This window comes from Gekko japonicus, unplaced genomic scaffold (genome assembly GCF_001447785.1).
Source record: "Gekko japonicus isolate JY-2015 unplaced genomic scaffold, Gekko_japonicus_V1.1 scaffold413, whole genome shotgun sequence".
In the NCBI taxonomy this organism is placed as follows: Eukaryota; Metazoa; Chordata; class Lepidosauria; order Squamata; family Gekkonidae; genus Gekko; species Gekko japonicus.
The window spans coordinates 452,110-472,849 of NW_015161416.1; the positions used below are offsets into that span (position 1 = coordinate 452,110).

Here is a 20,740-nt window from a genome sequence, read left to right on the forward strand (position 1 = left end):
TTAAATTCGCCCATTCCTGTCCACTTTAGTTCACTGATTCCCAAGATGTCGATGTTCAGTCTTGCCATCTCATTTTTCACCACATCAAGCTTACCTTGATTCATAGATCTGACCTTCCAGGTTCCTATGCAGTATTGTTCTTTGCCGCATCGGACTTTCCTTTCACCATCAGATTCATCCACAGCTGAGTGTTCTTTCGGCTTTGGCCCAGCTGCTTCACTCTTTCTGGGGTTACTTGTACTTGCCCTCTGCTCTTCCCCAGTAGCATATTGGACACCTTCTGACCTGAGGGGTCATCTTCCGGCATCATATCTTGTAGCCTTTTGTTACTGTCCATGGGGTTTTCTTGGCAAAGATACTGGAGTGGGTTGCCATTTCTTTCTCCAGTGGATCACACTTGGTCTGAGTTCTCTGCTGTGGCCTGTCCATCTTGGGTGGCCCTCCACCGCATAGCCCACAGACTCATCGAACCATGCAAGCACCCTTGCCACGTCAAGGCAGTGATCCATGAGGGAGTGCAGTTGTTATGTTTACCACAAGATGGCAATGCATACATTCATCTTTGATCATTTCATCAGCTGCAAAAGCAGTTTCCTGCAAATTTCACTTTAGCTTTCGTTGGTCACATTGCCCGTTGATAAGAGTGGTTCAGACTCCTGTTTAAATAGAAACTCTCAGGGTAGCCTTGGATCACATTCTTCAACTTAACCTACTTCATGTAGGTGGTGTATGGGAAAAAATGAGGCTATATACAGTATCATTCTGTAGCACATGAGGAAGGTGTGAGAGAAGTGGTAGAATATTAAAATATGAATTACTGATTAGGTCCTAAGCAATAACACAATTCCTTGTAATACCTTTTATTAGGAACAATTTAATGACAGAAAACAGTGTGTTACCATTGTGTTACTTCTCTATTACCATCTATCTTATGGTATTCAATTTATGAGAGCGCAGAATGATAGACACCTGGGGTATTCATAATCTGGAATTTCTTTTGGATCTAGCCCTTCTGTTTTTATTGTCTAACACCAGGGCACCACTGAAATAGCTGTGATTTAGTTTGATCACCATTGTCGAAGGATTAAGTTTATAATTTTATCTTGATTTTATTTTTTTATGTTAATGTTGTAACCCACCCTGACCCCACTTGCGGGAAGGGCAGGATTGAAATGGAATCAGATAAATAAATTGTGCAGACTTTCAGGTTCTCCGGAATTCTTCATGCTGGATGTTTAAAAAAAATGGGGGGGGGGAGACAGATCTCTCACATCCTGCTCTTAAGACCTTAGTCCTGTCAGCATCCTTTGCAGAATGTAGACAGACTGACAGATGTTAAATGGTGCTGGTGCCAGGTTGTACCAGGTCCTGTTCACAAACTTATGTTCTTAATATAACAAGCAGCATTTGAGAAACATAATACAAATGAAACTCTGCCAATTGAACCTTGGTATTATGCCAAACACTTTACTTATCAATGGAGGGAGTTTGCACACGTGTGTGACTTATCAAGTGATGAGAGATCACCTGACATTAAATGAACTGGCTTTTGGGAGCACTGACTTGATGTTATAAGAATGGTCTGAGAATGTTGTGCTCAGACTAAATAGGCTTGTATGCAAATGCCTGCTGAGCTATGAATTCTCTTCTGCATCTTGACAATTTTTTGTGTTATATATTTCCATTCCTTTGAAGACATTCATGTGATAATTTGGGCTTTTGTATGAAATTTTTCAAATCTGTTAAATGTTACAAAAATGTCTTTGTGAATTCTGGTTAAAGAAATGAATAAAATTGTTTAAACTTTTACCAGTTTCACTTCTGGTTGGTATACTTAGTGATCTTTATGCAGTGGGCATGAGTTACTGACGTGGCACCAGGTAAAAAGTTTAGCTAATCTGTAGAGAATTCTGACATGTGTTTAGTGAACATTTAAAGCTTTGTTCTCATGAATCAAACCACATTCTGCAGAACCTGGGGGAAATTGTAGGATGTGAATTCTTAGTGAAGGATAATATCAACAAAAGTGATATTCAAATCTTAGGAAAATGTTTCCTTCCCTTCTGTTTTTCAGATGCTGCAAGACTGTCCGAAAGCTCGCAGAGAGGTGGAACTCCACTGGAGGGCATCTCAGTGTGCCCATATTGTGAAAATTATAGATGTCTATGAAAATCTTTACCAGGGTCGAAAATGTCTCCTGATAGTCATGGAATGGTGAGTGTTAGTGATCTGTGGGAATATTGTGTGTAGCAAAATGTCTGGAGGATTGGTCCCCAAGTGTGAGATCTGTGCCAAAACCTTTTATATTATTTTATTGGTCTTTGCAAGGGGTTATAAGAGAGCAGCCCTTTCCATTTTCAGTGGTATTTTGTTTCTTTTGAGGTCCTTCCCTAGGAACTTAAAATTAATCCATGTAGATTTTTTTTCTTTCTCTTAGTCTCTGCCCCTCAGCTATAAACATATGCACATACTCTTCCCCCCCCCCCCCCCCGGTCCGAGAGAGGCTCATTATAATGAAGTCTGAAGAAACCCTGCTTTATGACAAACAATCACATTATTGTGGTGGGTGGAGACTGTGTGTGAATGGTCATGACGGAGGAAAAGCTGAGCCCCCGGAGAGCTTAGAATTGAAGTAAGTAGGGCCCGGGGCAACCAGAGGCATGGAGATGGAATGTGCTTATACCCTTGTGGTTTGACAGGAGGAAACCCCTGTTCCTTCCATTGTCAATGGCAGCACACATGTTTTGCATGCATGCAAGCTAACCCCACTGAGGGAAGAGCCTTAGCTCCTATAACTGATCTTGCTTCTTACTTTCAGCTTGGACGGTGGGGAGCTCTTCAGTCGAATTCAAGACAGAGGAGATCAAGCTTTCACAGAACGAGGTACAAAGGGGGACTTAAAAGCATTTTTAAAGCTTAACAGGCATTAACACGTCTAATGCCTGTAGCATGGTAGGCTATATGAAGAATCTTAAAACTTTAGACAAAAGCATTTAGCTTTTGACGGCAGAACGACAGCTTATTCATGGTTTACAGGTTTTGTGGGTGAACCACAGGCTTCTGTGCTCCCTCTTCTCTTTCAGGCTTTCCTTTCAGGCTTGGTTCAGGTGTAGCACCAAATCTTGATTAGGTACACTCTGAAGGAACTTTAGTCATATTCTTGCCATCCCTCCCCCTCCTTTGTCTCTCTCATCACTGTGAGCTACCTATTTACTTTGGCTTTCATAGCAAGCTATATTTATTGGTGCATCTGAACCAGCCAACTATGGTTTGGTTTGCTCGGCAAAACCAGGATTGCAAACTGAGAGCAAAGCATTGTTTGCAGTCCGGAACTGCAGGGCAAACACAAGCCATAGTTGGCCAGTTTGGATGTAATGGCAAACTATGGTTTGCGAGCATATCAAAATAACTAATTGGCTTGCATCATATGAGGAGAGGAGGGAAAGGGAGGAGATATTATGTGAGTGAAGCTTCTTCAAGCTGTGTTGAATTCAGGTGTCCCCAACGTTTCTGAGCCTGTTGACACCTTTGGAATTCTGATAAAGGGTGGTGGGTGCAGCCACAAAATGTCACGGAGCTGATTATGCATAATTCCAATAGGAACTCTTCAGCCTTTCAGGCAGAAGCTTGGTTTAACAGGATGCCTTTTAAAATGAGCATAGTGTTTTAAAATAGTTTCTTGCATACATACAGCTTACCGTCAGTCATGCCTTATGTGAGGGTGGCAGATGGCTGCCAAAGCAACATTTTAAAAAATCTGCACAGCCACGAAGATCTCCAGTGGCCACTAAGAAGCCCTGCCAGAAGAAGCCCCATCTAGGCTGCCCACTTTCTAAAAACACTTTGCAGGCACTAGGAAAGACGTTGGCAGTCACCATGGCGCCCATGAGCATCACATTGGGGACCCCTGGCTTAAATAGTACCAAACCGTGTTTGGAGGATCACCTGAACTGAGTAATTGGAATATAGTGCTGCCATCAAAAATGGCCGCTTTCCCTCTGCAGCCTGTAGTTCCATTATTTAGAAAATGGATCTCTGCAGTACCCTATGGCATAAATGCCACAGTCCTCCAGTGCCACCAAGTAGTAGACCCTTGCCAACCCAGCCAGCTGCCCCAGAAGGATACCACGGTTGAACATATCAAAAACTGATGGGAGATACAAAAGAATTGACTGAGTGAACACCCACCGATACTCCCAGGCATAGATGAGCAGTCAGCATAACAATGGTAGTTTCTGGCTGACCCGAATCTAAATTGAAAATAGTACAATATGCCCCATTTCCTGATGCCCTTCTACTTTGAATTTGGCTGCTCTTACTGGGACCTAATAGTGGGTCATGACATTTTGTTACTCAGCCACTTTCTGTGGCTTATTGGAAGAGCTTCTGCTTTGTATCCCAAAGGTCCCAGGTTCAATCCCCAGCATCTCCATTTAAAAAGAGACCTGCTGCTAGCCTGAGAAGACCGTACTGATCGTGAATGACTGATGGACTGCTTCAGTATAAGGCAGCTTCATCGTATTCAATACTAAGCATGAAAAATAAAGTAAAAGTTTGTTCAGTGATGACTGAGGTTAGATGGCTGCATTTAATGTTGGGAAGGGGGAAAGTCATGTTGAGTTGCTTTAGAAGTGGAACCTGACAAGCACAATGTTTAAATAGTTTGACAACTACTGGGTTAAGATGCTGTCCTGTTTCTGGCAGCAGTTCCATGTTACCTCCTTTGCGAAACTTGACTGGAGATTTTGTTTCTTTCATCTGAATGTGTGGTGTCTGTTGCCTGTTTAGCTACTGAGAAAAAATGGGGTTTTTTTAACCTTTTCCAGAGGCTTCAGAAATAATGAAGAGCATTGGGGAAGCCATTCAGTATTTACATTCAATCAACATTGCACACCGAGATGTTAAGGTACTTTTTGTTCTATGAACGTAGTCAATGTTTGCATGTGTGGTGCTTTTGCAGGGGTGGGATTGGATGATTTCATTTCATTTTATTCACGTGATGAATGAAAATCACCTTAAACTAGCCTTGAACAGGAAGCAGATGATGTTCCCCTTTTTGTATCTGTTGCATGGGATACCATAGTGTAAAATGGCTTAACCCTAGGAAACAGTTTCCAAACCCAATGATGGCTTTATCCAAGCCTTGTGAATTCAACATTGGCCAAAACCAGAGAAATTAAACACTGATCCTTTATTTTGACAATATAACTGCTTCTTTTTAAAGCAGCCTGGGGACTGATTTTTGTATGGAAATATTTATAAATTCAGCTCCACCAGTATGACTTCCTCGAGGCTTACCCCACTCCCTTGCTATTGAACAATAAAAGCAGCCAATACTAGACAGTGGTTAAGAATTCATTGACCCCTTGTCCTTCCCCACTTTTCTGGACAAGTAATGTCTCTTCCAGCTGCATCTCTATTAGGTACCTAGTTACCTTCAACAGCAACATCCGGTGGGTGATTTTTGCAAATATACCCTAGTTCTGCCTGAGCTGATTTCCTGTTCCTGGTTATCATCCAGCCAAAAAGTTAGAAAGGCCCCTGACACACAGGCTGGAAAATGCGGGGGGGGGGGGGAGCGTGGCTGTTTCCCCAGGGCAAACTAACACACGACTGCGAGATCAGACGTCTGGTTGAGGTCCTGTCGAGGTCCCGTGGCCAGGGGGGAGGTGCCGATCACACCGCAGGCAAAGAAGCAGGGCGGCGCGGCAAACGGGTTTTTTTTTTTTACTTTTTTAAACTAAAGTGTGCGCATGCACCGTTGGGTGCTTGTGCGCATCCGTGGAGCCTTGGGGGGAAAAATGACCTGTTTGTGAGGGGACATGGGTGGGCGCCGGATGCCACCAGAAACACGATCAGACGCCCGCCCTTGCCCCGCGGTTTCCAGAAACTAGTACCTCCGAGGTACTAGTTTTTTTGCCGTGCATCTTCGGAGGGAAGCCTTGGTTGAGCCACGGGAGCTCTACGCTTCCCAGATGTGGCAGTGAGATCGCGCCCGGAAAATCCGCCTATCTTCCGTCTCTCTAGCGTGGCTACTGTTCCGTGTGACCGCAGCCAAAGAAAAACAGAAAGGCTTGCCCTGCACTGCCCCAGCAGGGCTGTGCCACCCATTGCATGACTACGTCAGTGGATTGTCCACAGTTCTCCTGTGATGGAGGGGGATAGAAAGAGAGATTACTAATTGTTTTAGAAACTGCACCCTAATCAATTGCTTAGAGTTAAAATTGGGGTTAAAAATCCTACTCTTGCTTTACCATCACTGTTTCCATGGCAAACGAAGTAATAGTGGAGGTACAATCCTACTTAATGGCCACCAGAAATTAATTACCGTATTTACTCAAAAGGAGGATAACCCTGAATGTAAGATAACACGCTTAAAATGTTATACAAAAGAAATATTGGACACAACTGTAACTTATTTGTGAATGTAAGATGACCCCATCCTTTTTTTGATGGCATGGTGGTGGTGAAAAGTGCTGTCAAGTTATAGCCGATTTATGGTGACCTCATAGGATTTTCAAGGTGAGAGAAGTTCAGAGGTGGTTCGCCATTGCCTGCCTCTGTGTCATCATGACCCTGGACTTCCTTGGTGGTCTCCCATCCAAGTACTAACCAGGGCTGACCCTGCTTAGCTTCTGAGATCTTACGAGATTGGGCTAGCCTGGGCCATCCATGTTAGGGCTTTGATGGCATGCCTGCAAAAAAAGCCTCGTTTTGCATTTGAGTAGATACTGTACCCAGGGCTCTTTTTGTAGAAAAAGCCCAGCAGGAACTCATTAGCATAATAGGCCACACCCAACAGCAGGAACTCATTAGCATATTGGGTCACAGCTCATTAGCACATTAGGCCACACCCCCATGTTACCAGAAGTGTGGTTATCCAGCCACACCCACCTTTTGCTTGTTATTCTGTTTACTTTGTTTGTTGTCAAAACCCAGGGCCTTTTTTTGCATGTTAGGCCACACACCCCTAATGTAGCCAATCCTAATTAGTTTCTGCTGTTGGGTGTGGCCTATTATGCTAATGAGTTCCTGCTGGGCATGGCCAACTTGGGAGCCAGCCGGAACTCCGTTCCTGTGCGTTCCTGCCCAAATATAGCCCTGCTGTACACCAAAGAAATTCAATTGGGGTCACATGACAGGAACCAAGGCCTGACCATTGGAATGAAACTATGTTCCATTCCACAACCATGCAGATTCTCTGTTCAAAGTCAAGGTGATTAGAGGATTCCTGGAGGCAAATTAGGTGGCTCCTTTTATTAGAATCTCCCTCCCATGTTTGGTCTAAGAATCCTTATTTACAGCACCCTGTTATATATTCTGTCATAGCTGAATAGATTGCCAAGCGGCAAAAGCACATTTTTTTTAAAAAAAGAGCAGCTTTCTTGTTAAGAATAGGAGGAGGTTGCAAAGATCTAATTGTTCTAATTCTACCCTGACTCTGAGGAAATGGGATGGGTATGGTGACGTTTCTTACTACCCAACCTGTTCCATTATTCCATATCATCTGCTTTAACATCATTCCGTATTTGATCTGTTTTCTCTCCTAAGTGAAGCTTCCTCAGTCACAAGCAAAAAAAAAAAGCAAAAAAAGCCCTGTTTTTTTCAAAGCTTGCTGAAGTGGATGTACCCCTTTCTTCCGCTTTTGCTCTTATTACATGCACAGGGCTGCAGCCCAGTGCTATATGGGTTGAAAACATAGTGGCTTGCATTCTGTGAATACACACATATGTTGAGGACACTAATAAGTGTATGAATTCAATTGGTACAGGAAAATGTCGTTATTAATTATGAAGCACATCTGAAATAAACATGGGCATGCATACGCAATTTGTGTTGTATTGTTAATTTGGTTTCAGACGCCATCTGTAATGTTACTGTACTTGTTTTTACCATTTTTAGCTTATTTAAACTGATGACTGTATTCTTGATTGTTGTATACCCCCCTGAGCCCCAAGTAAGGGGGAGGGCAGTTTAGAAATCGAATTTATAAATAAATAAATAAAATACTTAAAAGCTTAAAACAAGAGGGTCTGCAGAGATACCAGGAGAAGAAGTAAGCAGTGAATTATTCTGTAAACTGAAGACTCATTTTCCATACTTGAATAAGATCATACGGCTATCTGTGAATGCATCTTTTTAAAATCTGTTATGACTAGAGCACTTTGTTCCCCGTCTTGCCTCTACAATGTGGTGCAAAAAGGCAGCAGTCTCCTAACCTGGCTATTGCTTATTGTGTCTTGCAGCCAGAAAACCTCCTATACACTTCAAAAAGGCCCAATACTGTACTAAAGCTCACAGACTTTGGCTTTGCAAAAGAAACCACCACACATAATTCCCTAGCTACACCATGCTACACGCCATACTATGTGGGTAAGTACATCACATGGGAAGCATCACCCGTTTCCAAGATGTGGGGATAGTGAGCTTCAGATCTTCTGTGTCCTGATCTCATGTGTATGATCAGAGTGGAGATGAATCAGGAATCAAAATTTTCAACCGAGCAGCTTCCCCAATGTGTTGCAGATGGTGTACAGTTTAAACTCGATGGTCCAGGTACTAGCACTGAAGCAAATGTGTAGGCATGCTTCAAATGTTGCTCTTTATGCATCCAGCTAGGAAAGATGGATTGCTAGTGCTGCCCACATAATATTTGGAGAAGAACAATTAATTGACGGGGGGGAATGAGCCCTAAGCCAAGGCTCTTTGCATATCCATGAAAAATAAAGGTTAGTCCCAGCTGCTTCATCCCACCTATAAAGTCTACATAAAAATCTTGATATGCCTCTTTCCAAATACATGAAAAAATGTTGAGAACCTAGAAAGTCTTTAACTGGGGCTTTTATTATATTTATGATGTATTTGCAAAATTTATACCCTTCCTTTCTGGCTTCATGAAGGCCACCAAAAGAGCTAAAAAACACGTACAGAAAAAACCCTTCCCATATCTTAAAAGCCATTAAAATTTAAAAAAAACATCATTAAAACAATATTATTCATTCATTCGTTCATTGGAAGATTTATATCCTACTCGTTCTTAAAGCTCACGATAGGTTGGTGGTGCTGGAAAGTGTAGTCAAGTTGCAGCTGACTTATGGTGATCCCAGGGTTTTCAAGGCAAGAGATGAGCAGAGGTGATTTGCCATTCTTTGCCTCTGCCTAGCAACCCTAGACTTCCTTGGTGGACTCCCATCTAAGTAGTCACCAGGGCTTATGCTGTTTAGTTTCTGAAGTCTGACAAGACTGGGCTATCCTGGGCCATCGAAGTCAGGGCCAGGGCAGAAAATTAGATCTAGAATTGTTCAGCAAACTACATCGTTAAAGCAATTCAGCAGATTTGTGTGGGGAGAGCGGGGTATAAATGAAATGAAATAAAATAAATAAAATACATTTGTCAATAGACAATTATTGTCATTTGCACATGGGTTATTTGCCCTGGGTTTGATGCTGTTTTCGAAGTGGGGGTTTCCCCTGCTTTCCGACAGAGTCGTGGTCCATTCATGAACCTCCTGGATTTTCTCTGGCTTTTCTTTGGTCTTTCCCAAATCTGCTTTGCTGCAAAGGTTTGGGAAAGATCACAGCAAAGCCTGGATGGCTGCTGTGTGAGCGGGAAGATTTGGATATTCTGGCTCCTGCCCACACAGCAGCTAATTTCTCTACCCTTGTTCCGGCAGCTGGATTTTCCTCGCCCCACTACCAGGAAGTCTTGTTAATGTTTTTACCGGCACTTGAATATTGTCATAGCATTATAATATTATAATTATAACCTCTGAATCCCCATTTTAGAAAAGTAAACCTCTATCCCATTTTGTTCTAGAGATATAAGACAAGAGACATATCTCCACAAGGAAAGGACTGGAGACTTACTTTTGCAGTATGAAAGCTGGGAATTCAGAGAACCTGATATGCATATTGTTATAAGATCATAATGATATAATAATACTGCATTGTTGATTTTCAAAAACCTGAAAAATCCCTGCTGGTGGGGGGAGTTGGTCACTGGTGGGGGACTGGGCAGGGAAACTACAGGGAAGCCGGCCATGTGGAATCCCCATTGCCACTGCACTATGTCAGCAACCGCAGCAGCAATGGGGACATTACATAAGCCTATCCCAGGATGGAAAACACCTGTGTTACCAGCATTCAACAAACACTCTTAAATCAAAATTCTCTCAAACAGAACAGCCGTACAAGCTTTTTGAAAGATGGGGAGAGGCAGAGATTACTGGGCTACATCCAGAAGCCCATTCCAGAGTGGGAGCAGCAATAGAAAATGGTCTTGAGCAAGCAATATGGTTTACTTGCCATGAAAGCACTATTGGGAGGAATTAATGGGTCCAACAAAGTTGAACAAATTAGGTTGGATTTTGCAGTCACATTTTGGTCCATTGCTATTGGGCTGTAGTCTGGAGCAAGACTCAGTCTGTAGGAGACCTGAGGAATGGTCTGAGAAGGACTTGCACCTTCTGATGTTTTTATTCTTTCCCCTTTTCCTCCCTGGTATTTCTGTGTAAACCATAAATGCCGGGGAAATATTTTTCTTTAAAATCTTATGGATGTACACATCTGTAACTTTGAGCTTCAAGGATGCCAGAAAAAGCACATCTATGTGCTGCTAAATAGGAAAAAACAAAAAGGCAATAGAAATTCTTCAAAAAGGCCCCTGTGAGTGATGGAAAACATTTTTTAGTTGTTGTCTTTTTAAAAATGCACCTGGAGGTTTAATTTTCAAGGGATTTTATTAATGTTGCAAAAGTACAAATGTGTTAGGGGGACAAACAACAAAGAAACATCAGAATTAGCTCTTTGCTTGGAGAAAATCTTATATTTGTAGTTTTTCAAAATTGTGTAGTGAGGAGAGACTTCTGTTATTTTATTATTGTTTATATGTTGTAATAAATGGGTGCACCTTTCCCAAGACCCTCAATTCTCAGGGTGCAGTTCCTCAAAGTTCTGTGAAATTTGAAGGAAGACAATTGGAGTGAAATCCCTGAGTTAAATTTTATATATATTTAATTCTATTATATATATACATTCTACTTCAAAGAAGCTTTCTCACCATTTGCTTTATTTTCACTGCTGTCTCCCTAATCGTTAAGGCTACATCTTATTTTTCTTAGCTTTCTCTCTGCAGAAAAAAATAAGTTGAAATTGTATAAATGGGAAAAAACGCCAGTTACTCTGAGTACCTTAAAAATCTTTGCAGATTTAGTTCTGGTCTGTTTTTCAGCAGAAGACTAGAAAACAGGCTGAACAACTGAGCTTCAAAGGCCAAGCTTTAGATGTTTCCCTGAGTCCCATTGGCATCCTGCGCTGGCAAATGTAGGGACGTTCTGCAGCTGAGTGACTCAGTGTGATAGGTTTTCCCGGCAACTGAGAATGGGTAGCCAGTGCCAGGTAAATTGTGTTCTAATTGCAGATGCAAGTGTACTGCTGACAGTAATAAGCTCCTCAGGAGCAGACGGCTTGTCCTCGTGCAATACACATTTCTGAAAATTATATTCTTGTAAGGCAAGCAAGCAAAAATGCTACTTTTCCTGCTCTGGAAAGGCAGAGCCCCATTAATCTGCCTGGCAGCACTTGCTGTTCCACTCATGTGCTTTCAGGAAACCTTTTCTTGATAATTGTGGTGTCCCCTGCTAGAAACAGGAGCTCTTCTCCCTGTGGTGCCTACAAAAAGTGTGTTTTGCAGACTTGTCTTTAGCATACTGGGTGTACCAGAAGTATAGGCATGAATCCTGCCATCCCACTGAGCAAAGTTTGAGCCTTCCTCCAATTGTGTGGTTCTTCCTCCAGCAGAAGTGCTAAGTAAGTCAGAGAAAGGCTCCTAAGGTTGGAGGAAGGTATCAAACTTTGCTGATTATAGTGATAGGAGACATGCCATGATCTGCAATGGAATGTTGACCAGTTTAATCTTTATCTGAGGAAAGGCCTCAAAGAATTTTTGGCCTAAGGAAGTAGGCTTGCCAAGTCCCCCCCGTGGGGGGGGAAACCCCCGCCCCCGAGGCCCGTTCCCCGCCCCCGGTGGATCGGGCCCCGGGGGGAACACCACCCCGGCGTGCGCGTCACCAGGAAGTGCCCAGGGGGCGGGCATATGCAATAAGCCCCACCCCCTGCTCCGGGGCCACAGTCATCTGAGGGAAAACTCTATGGTTTTCCCTCGGATGGTCGTGCCCCCGCCCCCAGCGTGCCTGGCGTGGTCGCGTCACTTCCAGGTGATGTGGTTGCGGCACACGCGCGCATTCCAGGAGCGAGCCGGGAGTCCCCCACTGCAGCAACAGGTAGGACTTGGCAACCCTATCAGGAAGGGATTTAAAAAGATACTTAGTTCCTTCTTTCCCCTCAAGATTTCTAACAATGGGAAGGTAGTGAATTCCTTTTTCCTTGCCACCCTCCCCACCTGGCTCTTTATATGTGGTTCTCCAAACATATCCATTTCCTAGCTCTCTTGTCTGTTTTTCGTGGACTTTCCTTTTGACTCATGACATGAGTAAGTCGCCACTCCCATGAAGGCCTTATTCTGTGTCAGGTGTTGTAGAAGGGGATCTCTTGCTCTCCTAGGCTACTCACTTGGAGGAAGCGGCCACTATAGCCACGTTCCTGATGACCCCCTTCTTCCTTCTTCCTCACTTGTCAGGCAACTCCATCTGTGAGCCTTGTCAAGATGAGGGATACTCCACAGCTTAGCAGATCTGTCTTTTGAAAATGTAACCCGTTTGAATCTTTGTGCCTTTCATTTCCCTCCTTCTAGCCCCAGAGGTGCTGGGACCAGAGAAATATGACAAGTCCTGTGATATGTGGTCTCTTGGTGTCATCATGTATATTTTGTAAGTAAGCTATTTCTGCTATACAGAACTATGTTGTCCTGCATGGCATTGTTGGCAGGGTTGCGGAACATTCCAAATTTAAAGATTCTGTGACTTTTGAGATTTCATTGAGCTGCTTCAGCATTTGCATCCCCCTTTTCAGTTGGGGGACATTCCCTTTAAGCACTGAGAAAAGATGTATTTTGGCTAACAGGTTAATTTCCAAAATGTACACAAAGTGAATAGCAATTGTGTTGAAACTGTCACGGGACATTTGCCATTCTCTTGATGTGTGAGTGTAGTCTATATACAATCTGCTTTTCATGTGGGTTGAAATTCATTTTTGAAGGCTGGTGCCTGCCAAATAGGCCAGTTTATCTACTGGAATTTATTTTACAAGACGGAGAGTTTGAGTGGGTCAAGACATTTGTGTTGAATAGGGGATGCCAGTCCCCAGGTGGGGGTGGGAAATCCCCCAATTTCGTGGGCTCCTGACCGCCAATGCCCAGTTGGCCAGTGAGGGAAGCCCCGCCCCTAAGCCCTGCCCCAACATGGCCGGTGGCAGCCACCCCTCTCCCTCCCCTCCTGCGAGATGTAAAGGGCCCTTCAGCTGATCTGCAGGAGCATGATGAGCTGGAGGGCCCTTTAAATCTTGCAGGAGGAAAGGGAGAAGGGTGGCTGCTGATTTCAGGTGCCCTCCACTTCTTATTAAAAGCATTTAAATGGGGTGTGTGTGTGACTGCACTCCAAGAGGTGAATTTGCTGCTTGGAGTTCAGGCGCATGCAGCCCCCCACTTCTTTCAAATAATTTAAAAGGATCTTTTAAATGCTTTTGGCAAGGAGCAAATTTGCCGCTTGGGAGTTCAGGCATGCAGGGATACTTTAAATACTTTTGGCAAGAAGCAGGTAGGTGCCTGAACTCCAAGCGATGAATTTGCTGCTTGGAGAACAGGTGTGCGGGGTGCTGGTCCCCAGTGTGATGTGACATCATCGCAATGGGAACATCCCCTCGCCCTCCAGAAATGCCCCCTGCCAGGGACTAGGAAGGACCTGGCAACCCTAGTGTTGAATCATTTTGGCACCCAGCACTGACTTCCACTCTTTATATCACTGTACTATCTCTGTTTTTGTTCAGGCTGTGTGGGTATCCCCCTTTCTATTCCAACCACGGCCTGGCCATTTCTCCTGGCATGAAGAAACGAATCCGGATGGGCCAGTATGAATTTCCCAATCCAGAGTGGTCTGAAGTATCTGAAGAAGGTAAAAATATTTATGAAGAGGAAACAGTGTTGTATACTGAGACTGAAAATATGAGTGTTGCTCCTTTCAGACAAATGGTGAATGCACATATTGGGAGAATTGCACATAGTGTGTTTTCCCTGTATGTGTGAGTACAGCACCAAAAACCATAATGGCTGAAAAGGGCTAATAAGTAAATCCAGTCCCCAAAAAGGCCCTGTGTAGAGGCTCCCTTAAGGCACTGATGTAACTCCACTGGGGCATGCCTTCAGTAGCAACTGTCCAACTTATTGTAGCTTTACATGTCTGGTGTGATTAGAAGGAGGATGATATATAGACAGGCACTACTGCCTGTAATAGGGGCACATTTATGCTTTAAGCAAGGCTTCAGAATTGCACAGCCTCTGATAACTGCCAATAACTTGCAGGCTCTGTAAGTTCTTGTGTCAAATTATCTGGTAACAGCACCACCTGGAGAAAATAGGCTTGCAATTTTTAATACTTTGTATTGGCAGGCAAATTGAATCCAATGTGGGGTTTGTGTGTGTGTTGATTTTGATGTCATAACCTTTTGGGAATAGAGTTATGGGGTTTTCCCCCCCCCTGTTTTTGGGCTCCTTAAGGCATTGTGCATCAGTAAGCACTTAGTTTCCACTGTATGAATGCAGTGGTCAATCCCAGCACCATGGTATGTGCACCAGCATGATAAACATAGCTGACATCACAACATTGCTACACGCCCACTTTACAGTTTTTTTAAAAATTATTTATTACTTCTTACTGTTTTTGCAACCAGAGTCATAACAGCAAAGCCTCATCCCACCATAAACCTCATCTCACAGGAAAACATGGAAGAACAAGGGTTGCTACTACAAAAGTTGTATGATTTGACAACTGCTAGAAGTTTTGCCACACACAGGGTAGTTTGTTTGTCTTCATCTCTAAGCAATCAGGATGATTTTGCTTCTGGAGAGGGGAGGTCCTGATTAAATAAAGGAGAGATCATTTTGTCTCTTAGAGCTGAAAATTTGGGGCAATCAAGCAGAATGTGATCCACAGAGTCAATTTTATTGCTGCTGCAATTACAGAGTCTATCTGGGTATGAAAACCCCTTAAATCTTCCCGACATCACAGCTGAAGGTAGGGCATTCAGTCATGCTAGCATGAGCGCCCTTCTATACTTAAGAAGAATGAACTCAGAGAAATAGTTTGGCATTGTTGTTGGAGGCTGACTGCCTACTGAAAAAGATGAGCATTGCCTACTGAATGCCTACTAGAAAGGATTAGAGCCTCTGCGGGCTCTAATTGACGTGCTCTCGTAGTCAAAGTCTTTACAGTTTTAAAGGTTTATGTGACACATTTTGCAATTCTTCTGACAACAGACTGAAGTCAAGTTTGCATATTCTTAGTTAGTTGCTCTGAGGTTTAGGCATTTGACTGCTGTCTTTGCTCTGATGACAATAAATGCATAGCACTCAAAGCGCATCACATGCATTGGCTCATCATCTCTGCTTAGGAACCAATATGGATCTGTATAGACAGGGTTGCGCTCTACTTAAGATAGATCCAGGCTCATGTGTGAGTGATCTCCCTTTCACTGGGCAAACATTCGGAGTTTTGCTGCTTCTGAAGTATAATGATAGTTTTGTGATGACATGACAAGATGTAGAACCATAAAGCCTCATTTTTATTCCCACCTGCAGTCAAACAGCTGATCCGGAATCTGCTGAAAACAGATCCAACCCAGCGCATGACAATAACAGAGTTTATGAATCACCCCTGGATCATGGTAAGAACTCACTTTTCTGGAAGACCAAAGGAAATTGTTTGCCGTTGAAACTGAGAAGCATGAGAACAGACTGTCTATAGTATCCGTGACATAGTGGCTTATTCCCAATTTGTTGTTTCTCCACAGCAATCAATGCAGGTTCCGCAGACGCCACTGCATACTAGCAGAGTTTTGAAAGAAGAGAAGGACCTATGGGAAGATGTCAAAGTAAGTTATTTACCTGTTTCATATTTGTAGCCTAGATCGAGTGGAAGCCGTGGGTGCAACTGATAGACAGTGCTGAATGTGGTGGTGGCCAAATGTCACCCAAATCACAGCTTTCTCATCAGGCCTAACCTAGTGGAGAGTTGGAAAGTGTGTTGGAAAGTTGAGAAGAGGAATAGAAACTGTTCCACTACTTGGCAACAATCCCTAAGATCAGAATAACTGAAAAGTAACAAGACACCTAATTTGTATCTTTGCATCAGCTGGTTGGGGACTGGAATGACCCTTTTCTTTATTAGGCATCGACCACTGCTGGGAGACGTGTTCATTTCTGTACTGTTTGTCTGAAAGGGAGTGACTTTTATCATTTTATCATAATGCTCCTTAAAATTGTTGATGGATTCTTATTGGATTTTTATAGGACCTTCAGTAGGAGTTTGCTGGGGTTTCATCTCTTTCTCATAGCACAAGCATGGGTGAGGGATGAATACACTTCGCCAGGGCCTTTGAATCTAGAAGAGCCCAGCCCAGCAGCACTTTGCTATGATATGGTCTATTTATTTCATTTCAGAAAGAAAGGTGTATGTGTGCGTTTCATGCTATTGCATGGCATGGGATGGAAGTGTGTGTGTGTGTGTTTAGAAACAGTGGTACAAGTCTGCACTAGGTGCAGAGAAGTGATGCTTTGCCATGCTTCTTTGTCTCTTATTGGATGTTTCCTCTTTCAATCACTGTCAGGAGGAGATGACCAGTGCCTTGGCCACCATGAGGGTGGATTATGAACAAATCAAGATCAAGAAAATTGAAGACTCATCTAACCCTTTGCTTATGAAGAGGCGGAAGAAAGCAAACCCCCCTGAGCCAACTGCACTTTCTCCCTGAGGGCTCAGCGGAGACAAGCCTTGTGGTTGTGAAAGCAATAACTATATCTATATATATTTTTTAATGAATCAGAGATGACTGTCATATCAAACGCATGGAATTCAGATCTTTGTACCAGACTAGTTATTTTTTTAGCTGCCACTTGTGGTTCTGACCTTTCTGGGGCCAGGTAGGAGACAGCTGCCGTCTGTACAATACACACATTTTCCCCCTTCCTTTGGTCCTGTAGGGAAATATTTTTGGTAAACTCTGCCCTTATTTTCCTTTCAGAGACATGGAAATTCCTGTGGTCAGCATTTTAAGGGTTAATAATAATGATGATGATAATAATATATATTTTTAAAACTACTGTAGAGCTGAAATCCAGACAGTAAGAGTCCTGTGCTAGGTTTTTAGAGGTAAAGGCTTTCAGTTTGTATCAGAGAAGAGCCAGGGCTACTGAAGAAATACTGTGTGATGCCATTGTATTAATTTAATACCAAAAATTGTTCCTTTGAGGATTGCTGTTTGGTCTTAAGCTCCATTTGAACATTTTGGAAGCCGTTGATCTTATACCCAAAGTACAAGATGCCTCCTTTAAACTGGAAGCCTTCTCTCTAATTGTGTGTACACAGGATTACTTTTCTCTTACTTGTGAGTTGTGGATTACATGTAATAATATGGTAGGATGTATGTTGAGTGTAAGTACAGGCGCAGGAAGGCCCTGCTTCTGTATTCTACCCTGGATGTTTGAGGGGTAGAGAGAGGGGCCTATAATGCATCCCAACTTCTGTTTATGATCTCAGGGTATTTGAAGGTGGGGGAGGAGAGAAGATGTCTGTTGAATGAAGACGTTGATGATTGATCTTGTTCATTAGCTGATCCAACCTTCCTGGAGAAATGCACCGGAACATGTCTTGTGACCCATCACCATCTCATTTCGTGTTCATGCTGATGTCCTTGTTGGAGCTCAAAAGTTCTCATGCTTATAAGATTGCGGGCTCATATCTCCACAAATATGAACATTGTATCATGAGGGTGTTGCCATTGTTTTCCTGTGTAGCTGAGCATGGTAGTTCTAATCTACAACAACACCTGGAAACTGCTACTCTTTGGTGGAACAGGTAGCAAACCTGAGATATGCATCTGACTGGAATTCAGCTTGGACATGGCATGGGGCAAAATCTGTCACCTGCCCATTCTAAGGTAGAAAATATGGTGAGAAATGGAAGCACCATAAAAATGGGTCCTTTGTGTCTTTGGATGTTATTTGGCCAAATGGCACAACTGGTCCTGGTACTACCTGGAAAATCAAATAGCCACAGCTGTGTTTGGAACAAGGCAAAATGGGCTTCTCTGCGGCCTGCAGACTTCAGCTGGGATTCTCTTCAACTTCTTCAGTTTATTTGCCTAAAGTTGAGCTCTCTTGAGTACAAATTTCAGTTCTTACTCTGCATTACAGAAGAAAAGGGTAAAGTGCCCCTTCACTGAAAACCTGCCTCCTTCTGGTGGTCAGTCCATTTTTTCCCCTGTTCCTTTCTGTATCTCTCTCATCCAGGAATGAGTATCTTTTGCCATTTTTGTTTCACAAGATTTTAATGTTTTAAACACACTTTTTTAAAAAAAGAAAAAAGAAAGGTAGCTTTTAGGTGACTTTTTAGACACTGTATGGAAATTTAATTTGTTCAAGGAAAAGTTTTTTTTGTTGGTGTCTCTTTGTTGAAACAAATTCTTTGGTCTGCTTTTCCTTGTTTTGGATTAAAGGCACCTAATACATCAAACCCTGTTTTCGTGTGATCCATTGCAAAGAAATCCTACTGCTTTGGGTTATTGCTGTCAGTCATTCAGACAGAGTGGTTATGTGAAGGACGGGCTGTGTCTATATAGACAGTGTTCCGGCTTTTATGACTCTAAAATGGTTTGATTTTTCACATGCATGCATCTTTAATGAAATTTGCAACCCAGTGTAAGCAGGGAATCTTCAGACATTATGCATAATTCAAAGATGCCTTTTTGTAACATTATCTTTAATTTAGCTATGGTAACTGTGGACAATCCTGAGCAGTTCACATCTATATTGAAAGTGGCTGTTGATTAATGTAGGAATGAAGGAGGAGCCACAGTAGAGGACAATGCATACACTTTCATTCCTTCCATCTCACCTTTCACACAAGCATTTTTTCCAGTGATCCTTCTTTGAGAACCTGAGCTGCAAAAGGTCTTGAGCTGGTGAGCTGTGGAATGTTGGGATGAGAATCCATCTAGGCTACCATGTTCTTGCTGGCTACAGATGCATTTTATCTGTTTGTTTCCCCTGACATCCTACCATGGACCAAAGGCAGTTTACAAAAATTTTAAAAAATAAACTCATTTTGTTCTATGCGATTCTCAGTTAATAACTTATGTGAACGCAGCTCTGATTCTGATATACCACTGTTAACTCCAGTTTAGGGCGCTTACAGTGAAACACCCAGTGGTGAAGCTTAGACATGGTAGCAGGTACACTCAAGAAGCAGAATGTGGGTGGGGGTTAGTTACAACCAGGACAGGCACATTTTTCTCAATGGCTTCATTTCTCAGTGGTGTCAGTGGGTGTGAGAACAGGTCTTTCAAAGTATATAGTCAAGTTCGGTGTAGTGGTTAAGTGTGTGGACTCTAATCTGGGAGAACCGGGTTTGATTCCCCACTCCTCCACTTGCACCTGCTGATGTGACCTTGGGTCAGTCACAAGCTCTGGCACAGCTGTCCTTGAAAAAGAGCAGTTTGTGTCAGCGTTCTCTCAGCCCCACCCACCTCACAGGGTGTCTGTTGTGGGGAGGGGGAGGGAGAGGAGTTTGTAAGCCGGTCTGAGACTCCAAGTGAAGGGCGGGGTATAAATCCAATCTCCTCTTCTTCTTCTTATTTCACCACGAAGATCTTTTCTCCTTGTCTGCATTAATTTGTTTGTAACAAGCAATTTCCACACAGGGACACAAAAATGCACCATATCTTAGCAGAAGCTGCAAGCAGTGTGGGAGCAGTTGGGAATGCCCTGTCCCTGTCCTGCTTTATGCTGCTGTTGCTTTCCCTGTTTCCTTCCACTGCATTTGTGCAAAACCACAGACACGGTAGAGATCATGCTGGGTCCCCCTGGTCTGCCAATCCCACTTTCCCCAACTTGCCCCTTCCCAGCTGTGCCAGGATGTAAAACTCCAGTGTAGCTCAGCTGAGAAAAGAAAAGAAGCCCTTCAAACAGTCAAATGGGGGAGAGGAAACAAGGCGCTTAGCTCCATCCTCCTCACCATATTGGCTGCAGCGGAAAGTCCACAAGAATGCTCTTCCCCCAGCCACCCCACAGTTTCTCCTTCGATCTCATTCAAAGAAGGTTTTCCTATGATCAGAATGAGCATACCATCATGCGGAAGCGGTCATGTAAATCGGAGGCTTCCTGCATTTCGTGTGGAGAAAAATCCCCATGTGGAAGCTGCCATGTCCTAGAATCAACACGTTATCCTCCTAGGTTTGTAGAGAAATTGATAGAATGACTGCCCAATTTGATAGTCCATCTACTTCTGCTTAGTCTGACTGGGACGACAAATAAAAAAGGACCATTATGCTATTTTATGACATTTTAGTGTTCCCAGAGCCTTCTCTGTCTTCTTAAAACCATGGTCGATGTGGGAATGGTTTATATATGTTACTACTTCAGACAAATGTGCACCCAGTTACAATTTCATTGTAATACATGATATGATAAACAGATGTTGTTCCATTTTTGGTGTCAATATATGTGAGTGAGTGTGGTTTTATCAGGCTTCCCAAGTACTTACTGTGATTCAGCGGGGGACACAGACGTCCTCAC

General features: G+C 43.1%; 1 protein-coding gene across 1 annotated transcript in view; it reads left to right on the top strand.

Moving 5' to 3' along the window:
- The window catches only part of MAPKAPK2 (mitogen-activated protein kinase-activated protein kinase 2), a 117,155-nt gene extending 98,627 nt beyond the window's left edge, over positions 1 to 18,528 (top strand). Inside the window, exons 2-10 of the mRNA XM_015427686.1 lie at positions 2,075 to 2,214; positions 2,819 to 2,883; positions 4,827 to 4,906; positions 8,247 to 8,373; positions 12,752 to 12,827; positions 13,942 to 14,066; positions 15,749 to 15,834; positions 15,961 to 16,041; positions 16,777 to 18,528. Coding sequence (XP_015283172.1) covers positions 2,075 to 2,214; positions 2,819 to 2,883; positions 4,827 to 4,906; positions 8,247 to 8,373; positions 12,752 to 12,827; positions 13,942 to 14,066; positions 15,749 to 15,834; positions 15,961 to 16,041; positions 16,777 to 16,920 — 924 coding nt within the window. The 3' untranslated portion in view covers positions 16,921 to 18,528. The remainder of the gene's footprint in view (positions 1 to 2,074; positions 2,215 to 2,818; positions 2,884 to 4,826; positions 4,907 to 8,246; positions 8,374 to 12,751; positions 12,828 to 13,941; positions 14,067 to 15,748; positions 15,835 to 15,960; positions 16,042 to 16,776) is intronic.
- Positions 18,529 to 20,740: the final 2,212 nt, after the last annotated feature.